The sequence below is a fragment of the Ochotona curzoniae genome, unplaced genomic scaffold (genome assembly GCF_017591425.1).
Source record: "Ochotona curzoniae isolate NIBS_2020 unplaced genomic scaffold, NIBS_Ocur_1.0 contig_3819, whole genome shotgun sequence".
Taxonomy (NCBI): Eukaryota; Metazoa; Chordata; class Mammalia; order Lagomorpha; family Ochotonidae; genus Ochotona; species Ochotona curzoniae.
The window spans coordinates 1,563,615-1,581,204 of NW_024466004.1; the positions used below are offsets into that span (position 1 = coordinate 1,563,615).

The 17,590-nt window shown below is 46.5% G+C and overlaps 1 protein-coding gene across 3 annotated transcripts in view; it reads right to left on the reverse strand.

Moving 5' to 3' along the window:
* TCP11 (t-complex 11) overlaps window positions 1-16,600 on the reverse strand; it is a 43,427-nt gene extending 26,827 nt beyond the window's left edge. Inside the window, exons 1-3 of one of the 3 annotated variants that reach the window (XM_040982948.1) lie at window positions 16,468-16,600; window positions 13,822-13,918; window positions 1,335-1,455 (exon numbers count right to left, since the gene is read on the reverse strand). In XM_040982948.1, coding sequence (XP_040838882.1) covers window positions 1,335-1,455; window positions 13,822-13,918; window positions 16,468-16,594 — 345 coding nt within the window. In that variant the 5' untranslated portion in view covers window positions 16,595-16,600. Of the gene's footprint in view, window positions 1-1,334; window positions 1,456-13,821; window positions 13,919-16,467 lie in introns of those variants that run through there. The other 2 variants (XM_040982947.1, XM_040982949.1) reach the window with 2 other exon arrangements.
* Window positions 16,601-17,590: the final 990 nt, after the last annotated feature.

A 17,590-nucleotide genomic window follows, 5' to 3' on the forward strand; every position in this document is an offset into this window, starting at 1 on the left:
ACTTGAGTAGTTGGATCCCTGCCACCCAAGTAGGGATCCAGATTGAGTTCTAAGACCATGGCTTCTGCCCAACCCAGCCCCAGATGCTGCAGGTGCTTAGGGAGTGAGCCAACAGATGGAATATCTGTCTCCACCTGACAAATAGAATGGATATAAAACTAAAAATCAGGGAGGTGGGGAGGACAGCATTGTGTTTTAAAATGCGTAAAACTACCACTTGTGTTCCATATAGGTGTAAATAGTACTCTGGCTGCTCCACATTCAATTCAGCTCCCTGATAATGACCTAGGAAAAGCAACAGAGTATGAGCTCTTAGTGCTTGGGCCCCAACCATCCATGTGGGAGATCCGGGGGGAAAAGTCCTAGCTTCGGCCTGGCTCAGCCCTGGCTGTCGTGGCCACTTTAGGAGTAAAGCAGCAGGTGAAGATTTTTCTCTTACTCTTTCAAATGAAAGAATATTACTTCAAATGAATAGATGAATCTTTAATTTTTAAAGAATGAATTACTCTCCTGACTGGAGCAATAGATCCTAAATACCAAGGAAGGATTGGATTGTTGCTACATAATGGGGCCTGCAGGACTGCGTGCCCTGAGCTCATGAGACTTTCCATGTGCTACCAGGTACTCCAAACCCCAATGATGAAGGTTAAGGAAAACAAAAGAATTTTTGGGCCACTCCACCATGGCCAGCGGAGGCTCAGCTACAAACAGAAAAGTGGAATGAACAGAGAAGCTCAGAGATATCAACTATGGCTTTGTGACCAAAACAGAAGCAAGGACTAAAACCTTCTGTCTGTTACAGATTACATTATCTGTATATGCTAACCATTCTGTGCTTTCCCCTTTCTTCCAATTATCTTGTAAACAGATTTTAGAAGTTAATTTTATGATTTAGTGCCACTAGGTAACAAAATATTGCTGATTTATGACTCAATTCTGAGCAGCCAGCAGCATCTGACCGTGTATCTCCTCATTCTGGGGAAGGGTGAGAATATCTAAGATAGATAGATATCTATATTTTTGATAGAAGCAGAGTTTTTATAAATTCAAATATATTTACAATACATATGACACCTATGGCAGCTGACAGTCCAAGGGGTAGGCCATGCCATTTATTAACTTCTTGCCTGTCAACTTTGAATTCACCCTTCTTTTCTACTTTATGGAAATGCAGCTACGCCCTTCACATTTCTTTCTTCATCCACATTACTCTGATTTCTGTCTATTGGGTAGATTCTGACTGAGCTCTGTTAGGATTTGTTAACTGCAGACACTTCAATGAGCCGAGGGTGTCTAGGAATTCCACTCCTACAAATGGAAGGTAGGTTACTCACCTCTTTGATTTCTTTTAGAAGTTCAACAGCACAACTAAAATCAGGAGGAGAGGCTGACAGCTGTTCCTTCAGATGGTCCCAGAAGGCATTATGCATGGTCTCCTTGACCTTGCCTTCCAAACTGTAAAAGGGTGAAATGAGCCAATTATTCTCTCCACCTAAACACCGGCAATAGGGTGTTAATCTCCCAAGCCCCAAAGAGCATTCTATGTGGTAAGAAACCATTATGTTAGAGCAGAAAATGAGAAATAATGTTTGAACTGCAGAAGACTTCAGTTAGCTGGGATTAGACTTCACTTTCAAGCACTTTGGGGGGGAAAAAAACCCTCGGAAGGGAGCCTTGCCTTTCTAGAGCGATCACTTCTGTGCAGCAGGAAAAACCAAGTGGAAGATGATGAGGCTGTGTCTCAGCACTTCTGTGCCTCTAGCTGAGGTGTATGCCCCACTTTCCTTTATATGTGTTTGTGTGTGTGTAGGGGGGGGGTGTATAAGAAAATATTCCTAAAATCTAGTAGGTATTTTTCAATCAGCTGGTCTAATGCTGAATTCACTAGCAACTCCATCCTAACCTATTTCTCTTGCATCCCCATTTTCAGTGGCACTGCCTTCTAACCCAGTCACAGGCACCAGAAAGACCAGCTTTGGCTTTTAATTTATGCAAAAGGCAGAGTGACAGAGGAGGAGGGAAGAGACAGAGAAGTATCTTCCTTCCATTTGCTGGGTCACTCCCCAGAGCAGCACAAGGACCAGGGCTGGGAGAACAGGGCGTGGTTCCAGGCTTCTGCCTTCAGCCTCCCTCTTGGTGACAGGCTCAGAGGCTAGACTACTCCCTGCTGCTTTCCCGGGGCACTTCAGGGAGTTAGCTCAGGAGCAGAGTGGCTGGGGCTCAGGCTGGAATCCTGATACGGGATGTGAGCATCTCTGACAGCAGCCTGATCCTTTATGCTTCAACATGGGTCCCTGTTTTACTGTGTTTGCTTTAAGACACAAGGAGCAAAGGCAATTCGACTGAGTCAGGAGAGCTGCGAGGCAGCCAACACTGGCCACTGCCACTGAAGTGCTTCTTGGGACACCCTCCTCTCACCTCAAAGCTCCTGTGTTCAAGGCCTGGCTCCTCCCCAAGGCCCAGCTCCCTGCAACTGTGCACTCTGGCAGGCAGCAGGTGATGGCTCTGGGTCCTGGATTGAGGTTTAGCTACCTGGCTCGGCTCTGACCACTGCAAACATCTGGAGAGGGAACCAGTAGCTGGGAGGCCTCCTTACATCTCTGTCCCTCACTCTGCCTCTCAAATACATATATATATAAAGTTTTTTTTAAAGTATTTTTCAACAAATGCGTTGGAGCACTGTGTATTCACATGCAAAAAAAAAAAAGTGAACCTAAACACAGATCTTATATACTTCACAAAATTTAACTCAGAACAGATCCTGGGTGGACAGACATTTGGCTAGCAATATCAGTTAGAAGCCCACATCACCTTTCAGAAGACTCGAGTTCTAGACCCAAACCCAATTCCTGACCGCAGCCTCTTGCTGGTACTCACCATGCAGGCAGTGGTGAGGGCTCAGAGACGAGCTGCCTGCCACCCAGTGGAGTCCCTGGCTCCCAGCCTTAGCCCAGCTGGGGGCTAGCAGACTTTCAGGGAGTGAGACAGCAGATTGGGAGCTATTTCTTGGTCAAATAAATATTTTAAATGGATCATAGATCTAAAAGTAAAACATCCAACTATGAAACTCCAAGAAGATAGCACAGGAGAAAAACCTAAATACCTAAATTAGGTAATAACTTTTTAGATACACTATTAAACATGCTCCATGAAAGGAAAAAAAACAGGTAAACTGGACTTAAAAACTTCTGCTTTGTTGAAAAGATACTACTGAAAAAATAAGACAAGGCGCAGACTATGAAACAGTGAAAAACACACTTCTGATAAATAGACAAGATCATCCAAAAGACTGTGGGAAATGTGTATTACAAAAATACCCAGCAGAGATTTCTTTTAAAAGGCAGAATGACACACAGTGAGGGAGAGAGATCTTCTCCATCTATTGGTTCCTTCCCTAGTTGGCCACAGGAAGCTGAAGCGTGGCCGAGCTGCAGCCAGACCTCCATTCTGGTCTTCTACATGACTGACAAGAACTCCAATACTGGGGCATCAGTGCTGCCTCCCAGAAGGCACATTAGCAGGAAGCCGGTGTGAAGCATGGAACACAGGACTTGAACCAGCCGACTCCACAAGGAACAGCTTAACTTGCTGCTCCACAATACCAGCTCTTTGGTATGGACTTCAAGATCTTTTTCACCAAAATAAATTTATTTTTTCAATTCTAGTTTCCAAGAGCATTCAAATACATGGGGGAAATCTCCCAATATTAAACAATAAAATTAATTCAGCTTTGGGCCTGGCATGGTGACCTAGCAGCTAAAGTCCTCACCTTGAATGTGCTGGGATCCCATACGGGCACTGGTTCTAATCCCGGCAGCCCCACTTCCCATCCAGCTCCCTGCTTGTGGCCTAGGAAAACAGTTGAGGATGGCCCCAAGCCTTGGGAACCTGCACCCACATGGGAGACCCAGAAGAAGCTCCTGAATTCAGATCAGGTCCAGCTGTTGTGGTCACTTGGCGAGTGAATCATCGGACAGATCTTCCTCTCTGTTTATTCCTGCCTGACTTTGCAATAAAAGTAAATTTTTAAAAAAATAATTCAACTTTAAAACATGTTAATGAGCTTTAAAAAACACTTCACCAAAGGAGATACACAGATAAGAGTGAGCACATTCTATTCATTTATCAGAACAGCCAAAATCAGAAAACTGACCAAAAAACATTAGCAAGGCTTTGAGGCAGTAAGAACACCCATTCACTGCTGGTGAGAAAGCAAAACTACAAATTTAAAAATACTTTTCTCATATAATCAGCAATCTTGCTCCTTGATATTTACCTAAAGGAGTTATGAAAGCCTTATGAAAACCCCAAAACCTGTGCATCAATGTTTATAGAAGCTTTACTCATAGCTGAAAAAACTTGGGAGCACTCATATGTCTCAGTCAGTGGATGGATACACTAATTGGTAGATCCAAACAATGAAATATTATCCAGTGACAAAAAGAAATGGGGGGCCCGGCGCGGTGGCGCAAGTGGTTAAAGGTCCTCGCCTTGCACGCCCGGGATCCCATATGGGCGCCGGTTCTAATCCCGGCAGCCCCGCTTCCCTTCCAGCTCCCTGCCTGTGGCCCGGGAAGGCAGTCCAGGACAGCCCAAGGCTTTGGGAACCTGCGCCCGCGTGGGAGACCCGGAAGAGGCTCCTGGCTTCGGATCGGCATAGTATCGGCCCGTTGCGCTCACTTGGGGAGTGAATCATCGGACGGAGGATCTTCCTCTCTGTCTCTCCTCCTCTCTGTATATCCGCCTTTCCAATGAAAAAATAATAAAAAATAAATCTTTAAAAAGAAATGGGAATTCAGTAGAATTTAAAAAATTAAAGAAACAAGCTATGAAACCATGAAAAGTGTGCAGGCACTTGAAGTGCACAGCCCTGCGGAAAGAAGTCAGCCTGAAAAGACCGTGCGTTGTGCGATTCCAACAACATGGCTTTCTGGAAAAGGCAAACCTTGGCGGCAGTGTCGGGATGAGGGGATGCCAGGGACTTAAAGGGGAGAATGAACAGGTGAAGCACAGATGATTTTTAGGGCAGTGGAGGCTCTTGGTACAACAATGGACAATGGACACAGGTGTTAGATACTTTTCAAAGTCCACAGAATGCACAATACAGAAGGTAGAATCCCAATGTAAATCACAGACTTGAGTTAATGACAAAAAAAAAAGCATTAACATTGGGTCCTCGGGGCAGGTGTCTGGCCTAGCAGCTAAGATGCCAGCTGAGGCGTCCATACCTCATACTGGGTGCTTGGGCCCTTACCTTAGTTGGACCCCTGCCTTCAGCTCAGGACCCCAACCTTTCCCCATAGACCCTGGGAAGCAGTGGTAATGGCTCAAGCAGCTGGGTGCCGGCCATCTGTGTGAGGGACTTGGACTGAGCGGCCAGACCCTGGCTTCAGCCAAGTCCAATCCCAATTGTTGTGGACATTTGGGGAGTGGACGTAATAGCTTTTTCTGTCTGCCTCAATAACAAAGTCATTTTGAAAATATACTGCATAATTGTAGCAAACGCATCATACTCCTACAAGAAGTAAATCACAGCAGAGATGCGATGGGTGTTGTGGCATGGAGATGCAGCTGGGACACGCATATCCTGCTCTGAAGGCCAGCTTCAGGCCCAGCACCTGTGTTTCCAGTCCAGCTTCCTGTTGATCCAGCCTGGAAGGCAGTGGAGGACGGCCTAAGTGCTTGGGCCCTTGCTATCCATGTGGGAGACCTGGACAGTCTTGGACATTGAGGGCATCGAAGCAGTGAATCAGCAGATAGAAAATCCATGTTTTTCTCTCTCCCTCCCTTCCCCTTTCCTTCAAGCTTCCTCTAAATGAGTGTATGTGTGCTGCTCTGCCTTTCAAACAGATGAAAATGACACACCTTCGACAGCACTGTGGAAAAGTGGATTAAGCCACCGGCAGCCCCATATGAATGCTGGGTTAAATCCCACCTGCTCGGGCCCAGCATGATGGCGCAGTGGTTAAGGTCCTCGCCTTGCACACCTGGGATCCCATATGGGCGCCGGTTCTAATCCCGGCAGCTCCACTTCCCATCCAGCTCCCTGCCTGTGGCCTGGGAAAGCAGTCAATTTAAGGACGGCCCAAAGCTTTGGGACCCTGCACCCGTGTGGGAGACCCAGAAGAGGCTCCTGGCTTCGGATTGGCTCAGCTCCAGCTGTTGTGCCCGCCTGGGGAGTGAATCATTGGACGGAAGATCTTCCTCTCTGTTTCTCCTTTCTGTATATCCACCTTTCCAATAAAAATAAAAATAAATCTTTAATTAAAAAAAAAAATTCCACCTGCTCTGCTTCTGATCAGCTCCCTGCTAATGTGTCTGGGAAAGCAGCAGAAAATTACCCAAGGATCTGAGTCCCCCGCTATGCAAGTAGGAGATCAGGCTGGAGTTCCTGGCTCTGGTCTTCCGGGTGGAGTGAACCAGCAGATGGAAGCTCTTGATCTCAGTCTGCCTCTACTCTCTTTCTCTCCCCTCCTGGACTCTAACTCTGCCTTTCAAACAAACACATCTTTTTGTTTGTTTTTCAAAAACAGCAAATAAAGTAAAAATTTTAAATATGGGAAACTATGTGAGAAAGTAGGTGACCATGCAGGGACTTTTGTTTGTACTTCCTGATCATTTTTCTATAAATTTCAATTTACTCTTTAAAGAAATAAAGTAGGGCCTGGCACAGTAACCTAGTGGCTAAACTCCTTGCCTGGCATGTGCTGGGATTCTGTATGAGTGCCGGTTCGTACCCTGGCTGCTCCTATTCCCTTCCAGCTCCCTGCTTGTGGCCTGGGAAAGCAATCAACGACAGCCCAAAGCCTTGGGACTCTGTACCCATGTGGCAGACCCAGAAGCTCCTGGCTCTGGATTAACACAGCTCCAGCTGCTGTGGCCACTTGGCAAGTGAATCGTGGACAGAAGACCTTTCTCTCTCTCTCCTCTCTGCAAATCTGAATTTCCAATAAAACAATTAAATCTTTTTTAAAAATAAAGCCTAATCATTTTAAAAAGTGAAATTACAGGAATCAATTTTTCTGTGTTTAAGTGGTCTTTGACCTACACAGATCACCAAGAACATTTGAAAATTCTGAAACTATATCTAGTCACTGCCAAATAGGTACCGATCTTCCTGAACATCCCCTCTCCCAAAGAGTAATAATGCATGTTCCTTGTAAAAATAGTAGGTATATAGATACAAAGAAAAACAAAACGAAAACCCCTAGTTCCTCTCTTAATACACTAACCTCAATCATCTCAGACAAACAGCTAACCTGTCTACTGACGCAGCATGCACTGGAATTCTTAACTACCTTCTCCTCATCCTATTCATCACCAAGTCCCACTAATCATACTGTTGGATGCCACTGGAATGCACCCCTGCCCGTGCTTATTCTTACCGATAACCAGTCCCAAGCCTCTGGCCTCATGCCCTTCTGAGCTGTTCCCCACACCGCCAAACAATTCTAAAATGGATTTCTAAAGTGCAATTCTGGTCATGAATATGCTGCAAGTCTTCTGAGGTTCCGATCAACTGCAGGGTCATGACTCACAAGCTTGTTGGGACTGAGTGCACCTGGGGAGCAGCAGACACAGGAAGCTCCCTTATCTGCTTCACAGGATGCCCAGCTGTTACGAACCCCTCTCCTGCATACTGCGTCCACTGCGAGGAAAAGCCAATCACAGAGAGGAAGCCTACCATTCACTCCGCACTCGGGGCCCAAACTCTGTGCCAGATTACTCTTTCTTCAAACCTATTTTTCTCCCTTCTGTCCTCTGAAACAGCCTGTAACACCCCCTAAAATCACCTACCTCCCCCTCCCCCAACAGAGTAGTTTTAGTCATCTATCCCTCAAGCTTCCTATTCTATCTGACTCCTATTTACTTACAAAGTTCACATATTCTTTCTTCCATTAATTGGCCCAATGTCAGAATCTCAGTAGGCCCAACTATCAAACCTTCAGAGGGAAAGCTATATCTTCCTTACAGTCCTGGCCCTAGCATTTTAGAGTCTGCATACAGAATGTGACACAACTTGACAAAAAAGCACAGATAGGGATGAATTTTCCTCAAAGACAGCTTCCACACTTCTCTGCCTGTAGTACCTCCTTAGCTGGACTTCACCTTTCTCCCTTTCCACGTTCAGACTAGGAGTAAATGCACGGGCCAACCAACACTGGTGTGGCTTGCTCTTGGAGAGCTCTCATCTTAAACAACTGTCTCATTGGTAGCTATGGAAATGCAAATTAAGAAACACACAAGGGGAGAGTATCAAGATGATGGATTAAGGTAAGGACATGATTAAACAGACGGAGAACATTAGCCAGGGTGAAGCAGAGAGGGCACATTCCAGGAAACAGGAGAGGAAAGGCTGACGGCAGAGTAGCACCTGGAGACTACGGACATGGGAAAGCAGTGGACACAACAGTGTGGTGTTGCAGTGACCAGATACCCTAGCAGCATTCAGCAAGCAGCGACCTGAACTCCAGCAGCCAGGTAGGAAGGTTAACTTAGGAGGTGAACTCAAAGAACTGCCTGTCCTGCTGGTCTATTTGATTTGACCAGGAGCAGAGACAGAGCAACAGATCCCAAATAGGTGGTGTGGGAACAGAGTGAATTTCACAGCCCTGATCATCCCCTAGAGCAGAATTGGGCACCATCTTGTGTAGGGAGACAAAGGCTTTGGGACAGGACTGTGCATGCACTAAGCTGGGAACAAATGTATTTCTAGCTCCGGGAATTACACCAACATGGCATCCTACAGGTTCCACTCAAAATAGGTCCAGGTAGCCCCCAGGCCTAACAGCCAGCATATCTACAACTCCACGAGTGGCACATCAGGCACCATTCTGTACAGTGTGGAAAAACTTTAAGACTGCGGGGAAAACAGTGAGCTGTGCATGAACACACTGAGTTCAGTGCATTGCACCGATCCCACATCAAAAATAATACTGACTCTGGCATTATATGGGTCAAAATAGGTCCACGTGGCCCCCAGATCTATCAGCCAATGGATTCCAGCAAGATCAGCACCACCAACCTAGCTATATAGGACACCTAGTGTCTCCCTAATCACAGGAACAGGAACTGCTCAAACTACAAATGTGAGAAAGGTAGTACAGACAACACTGCAACCTCACCATGGTATCAAAGGAGGTAGAGACTGGTGAACCAGGAGCTGGGGCTATGGAGACTGTGGTGGAAGCCTAACATAACAGCCCAGATCAGAAATTCACTGGAGGAAGTAACACAAGTGACTGCAACCAAAGAACTGGGTACCAAAAGCAATAAGTAAAATCAAATTGTAGACCCGTGGGTGACAGAACTTAAAACTTGCCGCAAGGAGAAGAATCTGATAATTAGAAGTACAATGACCAAGAGCAAAAGAAGAGACATGGGCATAGCGAATATTACTGAAGGCTCCCCTGCAAAGGAACAAAAGCCTTTGCTAACTTCAGAGTTAACTGAGGAATATACTCAGAAAATGGGGGATAAAGAATTCAGAAAACTCAGTTTAAAGCTTCTTATCAACAATGAGAAACACAGGAGTTCAAGGAATTTAAGGAGTATGTCACATAAAAAATAGCAACACTGAAACAAAATCAAGCCAAATTAGAATGAAAGATGCAATTGAGCAAATTAAAAATTCAGTGAAAAGTCTCAATAACAGAATGAAGGAGGCAGAAGGAAGAATCTCAGAATTGGAAGATATTTCAAGTCACAACAAAGAAACAATCAAAAAGCTGGAAGTAGAGCTGGAATTAAGAGACACTATAAAAAGGCCAAATATAAGAGTTACGGAAGTTCCAGAAGGTGCAGAAAGAAAAGCTGGGTTTAAAATGTACTTAATGAAATAGGGGCCGGAGTGGTAACCTAGTGGCTAAAGTCCCCGACTTCCATACCCCAGGATCCCATATGGGGCCAATTCTAATCCCCACTTCCCATCCAGCTTCCTGCTTGTGGCCTGGGAAAGCAGTCAAGGATGGCCCAAAGAATTGGGACCCTGCAACCATGTGGAGGACCTGGAAGATACTCCTGCTCCTGGCTTTGGACTGGCACAGCTCCAGCCATTGTAGCCACTTGGGCAGTGAATCAGTGGATGGAGGATCTTCCTCTCTGTACATCTTTCCAATAAAAATAAATATTTTAAAAATGGATTTAATGAAATAGTAAAGGAAAACTTCTCTAATCCGGATAAAGAATTGGGAAACAACATTCATTCAGGAGGGGCACAGAACTCCCAATAGGGTTAACCAAAAGCAATCTTCACCACAACACATGATAATCAAGCTCTCTTCAACTGAATATAATAAGGAAAGGATCCTTAAAATCAATGAAATTTTTCAATGATGAAGAGTCAGTGATTTTTTTCAAAAATGGAAAATCAATTGACATTTAGAGGAATGGCAATTAAATTCACAAGAGACCTCTTACAGAAAACTCTACAGGCCAGAAGAAAATTGAGCGAAACATTCAAGATTCTAAGAGGAAAAAACTGTTGGCCCAGAATAACATACTGAGCAAAGCTTTCCTTTATCTTTGAAAACGAAATAAAATTCTTCCACCATAAAGAAAAGCTCTAAAAACATGTCTCTTCTAAACCTGTCCTACAAATGATATTTAAAGATGTTCTCTTGACAGAGTAAAAGGAATAGCACTCACCAAAACCAAAGGTAAATGTGAAGAACATCCTAGTAAAATAACAGAAGACTAATCAATGAAAAACCCAATGTTAAAATGACAGGACCAAATTACCACCTATGTATATTAACCCTAAATGTAAATGGCTTAAACTCATCAATAAAATACCACAGATTAGTAGACTAGATTAAAAAACAAAATCCATCTATTTGTTGCCTACAGGAGACACATCTCACCAACAAAGATCAGAGGAAACTCTAATGGATTTTGATGTTTTTAATTTATTTCTTCAAAACAGTTTTTTTCCTCATATTAAGTTCCTCACTGACTCATAGGCCATACAGTACCATCATTTTCTTCAAGAAGGTTCTTTTTCATTTCTTCACCAACACATTAGTCATTAATTTAGCATGTTATTTAACCTCAGAGTGTTGTAAACTTTTTTTTAAACTTTATTCCTTTTGTTGGATTTTGTTTTATGGCTTTTCATTTAAGGGTATGTATAGTAACTGTAATGGAGATGATCATATTCAGATGTGAGGATACAACATAGTATGTATCTCTACTTCCAAAGATAGACTCCCAACGAAACTATTAAACATATCTTGACAATAGGATGCTGGACTCTCCTCCATTGTCCGTGCCCACAGTGATGGACTTATGACTGTCTATGAAGAACTACGCTATTGTAATAATATAGGGGAAATCAGCGTATGGGGGAGGGAACTTGAGGAGGAGAATTTGCAGAGGCAGATAGGGAAATCCCACAGCCAATGGAACTGTATCATAAAATAATAGTAGTAGTAATAACAAAAGGGGGAAAATTCATATTTAAAGTATGGTAAGGTGTTTGCTTTCTGCCTTCTGCTGTACACTCAAATGAAGCCATATCATGAGACAGAAAGAAACCAGTTAAAATACTTCAAGCAGCTCTAAATCTGGAACAGCAAAATCTTACTTCCATCTATATCAATCTATATTCTTTGATATAAAAGAGCAAATGAAAGGTAAGTTTGATACTCATCTGCCCCATTGTCATTCAGGCTGCAGGTCATTTGTACAGATCTAAAATCAGGAACTCTCATCTTGCAATGTGAATCTTTGCAAAAACAAAGCATGATCCTAGGAGGCACCCAGAGTTCCTCCAAACTCCCCATCGGCCTCGCATGTTTACAGACACTGCTAAAACAAGGACATTAGACACACGACTGTACCAAGCTGCAGAACATTCTTACGAAAGCATCCTGTGACCAAAAGCCACACAAACCAACGCTGCCTCCAGGCTCTAACTGTTTAAGTCCTCTCTTCTTGCTACAGGACCTGCTTTGTTAGTGGCAACGCCTCCACTTACTGGAACCCTTATTTCCTGAACTGCTCCTTCGCTTTAGAAAACAGAAAATCTCCCCAGATTGGCTCCTCCGAGCCCTGGCCTCCTCCCTGCTCCTGTACCCCCCGCCCCCCGTCTTCTGCCCATTTTCCTTTTACCCTTGACAGGATCCCCTGAAAGCCCCACCTCCCTGTGGTGGTCGGTGCAGCACAACTTTCCAGGAGGGTACATCAGACTTCTGGCTACCCAACAAGGGATCCAAAGGAGACCCCTTAAAGGGATGCAGGAAAGGCGCCATGAATCCCCTTTTTCAGGGTCTCTGTCTCAGTTTAGGAGGAGACTCTCTGGTCTGGATCTTGGTCCTTTTGTGCGTCCAACTCCCTGATCTGTCTTGGTGGAGGGCCCCAAGGGTGCCTGGCAGCTGGTATGTCACTAGCAAAAGTGCAGCCCTCCAAGTCAGCAGCTGCCAGGAGTGGCTGTTACCATGGAGAGCTAATGCCAGCTGTCTGCTGACCGTCTTCGTTCCCTTGTGTGCTTTGGGGAGAAAAGCCTCAGACATCTGACCCGGTCAGGCCAAAAGTGGCAGTAAACGGCAATCCAGCGCCAGCAAAAATCACTGGCCAAGATGTCAGAGCCAAAGCCACAACTTGATGGGGGGAAACGGCCTGAACACTTAAGAGGCTGTTGGAGCACTCACCACCAAAACACAGACAGTCATCCTGCAGCAGGGCGGCCTGCTCACAGGACTGTAACACCAGGATGCTGCCCTTTTACAAGCAGGTTCTCTGCAACAGCACAGCCCAGCAGTGCGACACTCCCGCTCAGGCTTTTGCCTTGGCAGTGGGGAAGGCTTGCTGGTCAAGGTGTGAAAATGGGATTAACTTCTAAATACCTGGGCACTCTACCTTCCAACCTTTCACCTGTGCAAGTAAAAGGACTCCAAGAACTACAAATGCTTCGTAGACCCCATTTGTTTGTAGGCTTCTCCCTGAACTCAGCAACCCAATTAAGAAACAGGGCTGGTGCAGTGAAAGAGTTAGGTCTCTGCCTGTGGTACCATCATCTCATGTGGGGCACTGGTTCAAGTCCCGGCTGCTCCACTTCCAATCCAGCCCCCTGAAAGTACACCAGGAAAAAAAAACAGGGAAAAATGGCTCAAATACTTGCATCCCTGCCACCCATGTAGGAAATCCAGAAGGAATTCTTGGCTCTTGGATCTGGCCTGCCCCAACCCCAACAATTTCAGGCATTTGGGGAGGGAACCAGTGAATACAAATACAGGATTTCTCTATCTCTGCCACTCCCCTCACCTCATCACTCCACATTTCCAATAAGTAATTAAATATTTTCCTTAAAAAACCAATTTAATGTAGGAGGCAAAATACTTTTATTTTCACAAGGCAAGAATTATAAATAAATTTAAATTAGTTTTTATATCTGGCTTTCTACCTCAGTTTTGATTTTATCAATCAATGTGTTCTGATACTAAGTAACTAAATAAAATTCCTTCAGGTAGAGTGAGCATTTATGTCCTAGCAGTCAAGCTGTCTACCTCCCACGCGGGAAGGCCTGGGTTCATTCCCAGCTCTGGCCTCTGACTCCAGCTCCCTGCGGACCCAGGGAGGCAGCAGCAACGGTTCAAGTGCTTGACTTCGAACCACCCACGGGAGGGACCTGGATGGAGTCCTGGCTCCTGGCTTTGCCCTGGGCTGGCCATTGTTTGTGAAGTGAAGCACTACAAGGAATCAACCTCCCTCTCAAATACAGAGGCAAAAAATGTTTTCAATGTTTCAAGTCTGGTCAGGAGCAATTAAGGCTAACTGACTATCGCAGGAGCTTCAAATGGAACCAGCAGCAGAGGGGTGTACCTGCTTGGAGGCGCCGTCTTCTCATTCACATGCAAATCACATTTCTTCTCCGTTTCGTTGCCCAGCTTGGAAACTTCATTCTCTGTCTTTGTTGGACCTGCAACAGAAAAGAACTTAATGGTGTGTGACAACAGTGGGGTCCGTACAAGTCTAGTGCCACGTGTATTTTACCCAAAGAGTCTACTCAAGTTGGCAGGCTCCAAATTTAGATTGACTGACTTTACATGGGCTCACTCAGCCACCTGCAGCCACTAGCTTTCTCAACTCTATACACCTGTTACCTTGCTACAAACTGAGTAATCTACCTTGGAGGGACAGGATGGCAAAGAAGTTAACTCATAAAAAACCAGAAAGGGAAACTCATTTAAAAGTTTCTCTCATAAACAAAGTCACAAACCAGCAAAACTTTGTGATTTAAACAATACTCTAAGAAGGGTCTACTTTTTGGGGTTGCAGCTGCAGCACAGTGGCTTAGGCCACAGCCTGCAAGCCATATGCCATGTCAGAGCACAGCTTTAAATCCCAGCTGCTTGGGCACTTGGCAGAGCAGCACAAAGTCCAAACACCCGGGCCCCTGTGCCCACCTGAGAGACAGAGACAAAGTTGCCAGCTTCTGGCTCTGCCCTGGCCTGGCCTAGGCTCAGCTGGTTTGGTCACTAGGGGAGTGAAGCAGCTGAAGGAATACCTGCCTCTCCCTTTCTGTCACCCTGCCTTTAAATAAATTAAACACAAAACAAAACAAAAAAAAAACCCTAACTTTGCAGTGCAAGCCTGTGGCCTGGTAACAAAATTGCTGGCTGAGGTGCCCATGTCCCATGTCAGAATTCATGTCTGCCTCCAGCTTCCTGCTGGGGCAACACCCTGGCAATTTTCTGTCATCCACAGGGAAGCTTGGCTTGAGCTCCAGCCACCAGCAGCCTCTGGTGATGAAAAGGGAGATGGGTATGTTCTTGTTTCTCTCCAACAGTCCACTTTTAGGGTGTGGTGTAATAGCTTAGTGGCTAAATTCTTGCCTTTCATGAGCCAGGATACCATAAGGGAATTGGTTGGTGTCCCAGCTGCTGCACTTCTCTTGCAGCTCCCTGCTTGTGCCCTGGAAAGCAGTCGAGGATGGCCCAACAGACCCAGAAGAAGCTCCTGACTTTACATCAGCTTCTCTAGCCATTGCAGACATTTGGGGAATGAACCAAAAAGATTTGCACCAAAATAAACGTATCTTCATTTTTTTCTTTTTTAAAGATTTATTTTAATTGGAAGCTCCTGGATCCTGATTGGCTCAGCTCCAACCATTGTGGCTGCTTCAGGAGTGAACCATTGGATGGAAGAACTTCCTCTCTGTCTCTCCTCCTCTCTGTATATCTGCCGTTCCAATAAAAATAAATCTTTGACAGAGACACACACACACTTTTCTGAGCCCCTGCCCTGGAAGGGCGGTGGAGGACTCGAGGTTCCCCTGACAACCAAGACAAAGTGTTCCAAAGCAGCTGCATCACATCAGCTTGTTGAGGAACTCCGGGATATTTTATACACTTTCCAAGTACACCGAGGTTCACCGCTTGCTTCAGAAGACTATTGTATTATTCAAAAGTAATACATTCCTATGCAACTTCAGAATGGCTCTAAACTGCAGGATCAGGAAGATGAGCTCAAAGAGAAGTTGGAGATTAAATGTAATTAAAATTGGTTTTTAAAATCCACATCCCAAGAATTTAAGATAAAAAAGAATTGCTAAACAAATCAAACTAGTATACTAAACTTTAAATTCATTTTTTAAAATAAGGTTTTTTTTTTTTTTTAGTTCAGTGACCTCTGGATTCACATAAACAGCCACCCTAACAAACTATTTAGACCCTTCCTTAGGCATACCACCTGTGGCAGGTGCCGCACAAAGGCGCTTTGCGGGCCCTTCTGTTAACCAACAGCGACTCCGTGTGGCCACAAGAGAAACGGCTCATAAACAACCGGGCCTCCGCTTAAAGTTCGCATTCCAAACTTCAAACCCTGAATAACAACCCTTCAGATAACTGGGTAAAGGTCCTAGAGATTAGGGTACGAGAAATTCAGCAGAAGCGCTAGCCTACCACCAAGGCACGTTAGAGACCTTGTGCCCACGGGGCGCTCCAAACCCCCGCCCGACCACTTGGGGCTCAGCCCAGGACCGAAGGACTCCATGAGAACACAACTGAGGGAGTCCCCACCTCAGGAGGGGGCGGCACCAGGGCACCCAGCACCCCATAGGGGCCCCGGTTGGATCCCGGCTGCTCCATCTCCGATCCGTTTCCCTGTTAATCCTGGGTCCAAGTGTTGGAGTTCCCTGCACCCAGGAGGGAGCCCTACAAGAAGCTTCTGGCTCCTGGCTTGGGAGCGGCCCAGGTCTGGCCAGGCACTTAGGGAGTGAACCAATGGGCGGAAGATTCTCTCCAACTCTTTCAAAAACAAACAAACAAACAAAAACCTAACATTGAAAGTCAATCCGGTAGCTACCCGTTTTCCACCTGCATATTCAAGAATACAACATTACCAAGCTGGCTGGGAACTGACTCGGCCTCAGGCCGAGGCCTTGTAGGGAAGGACTGTGCCCAAGGAGACAAGGGGCGACCCGAAGGGGGCCCTGTGAGACCCCGCCGCGAGGGGCACAGGACCTACAGGGAGAGGGGTCCCTGGGGCCGCTCTGGTCCTCCGGGGTCGGTCCCGACACGTCCGGCGGCGCACCGGGCCCGCTCTCCGCCACACCCTGGTCCTTCGGGGGCACACTCTGCTGGACGTCCGGCATGTTGCTGATGGTACCCGGGCTGAGGAGAGATGGCGCGTTCTTGGCTTGCGGGAAGGGGGCCCAACCGCCACCGCACCCCGCCGGGAGGGGACGGCAGTCTCAGGGGTCCCACGGAAAAGGCAGCCTGAGGAGGCGGCCGAGGGCCAGGGGTGCAGGCCCCCGTCCTCCAGGGGCCGGTCACCTCCTCGCCGCCTTCTCTCACCTCTCCCCAGGCCTCCGCCCGCCCACTCCGCGCTCCGCGGCGTCAAGCCTGGGGCCTCGAGGCCTCGCGCGGCCGGGGCTGGACCACCGCCCGGCAGGGGGGCAACAGGAGAGAGAAGCGCGGCAGCCACGAGGCGAAGCCGCGGCGCACCCCCCAGTCCGCGACGCCGGCGCGTTTTGGTTCAGTCCTGGATGTGGAAACAATCAGCCCTCGGTCTCCCGGGCAACGGGGCAGGCCACGTGCCACGGCCCCTCAGCCCACGAAGCCTCTCAGGTGCCGCTCGCTGCAGCCTTCTGCTGCCACTCAACGGGGACCACCTGAAACTAGTTAGGACTGGCTGCTGAGCGCCCCCCCCTCCAAAAATAAAAAATAAAATTAAACTACACCCAGGAGAGTGGGGTTTTTTGTTGTGTGCTTTTTAGCTCATTCTTCACACACTGAAAGGTGCACGGAAAGGCATTTGTCCCCTTTCATGGTCCTGTCCCCTCAGGACTTTGGCCCTTCTGTGCACAGGGACTCGCCTTCCCGCTCCACTCGCTGGGCTTGCCTAATTCCGAGCCATCCTGTTGAGAAATGTGATCCCCTACCCCCACCCCACCCCCCACTTCTGCAAGACTGGGAAAAGTGGAAATTTCCACTACACATTCTCTTCTTCCCCTCTCCCCCCACATTACCCTGTTTCTTAGCCTTAAACCTCCTTTAAGAAACAAACAAAAAAAGAAAACCCAAGATAAAAGTAATTACCTATAAGAAATTCGGCCTGCACCAAGTTCTCCTTGTAAACTGTGGCCTGA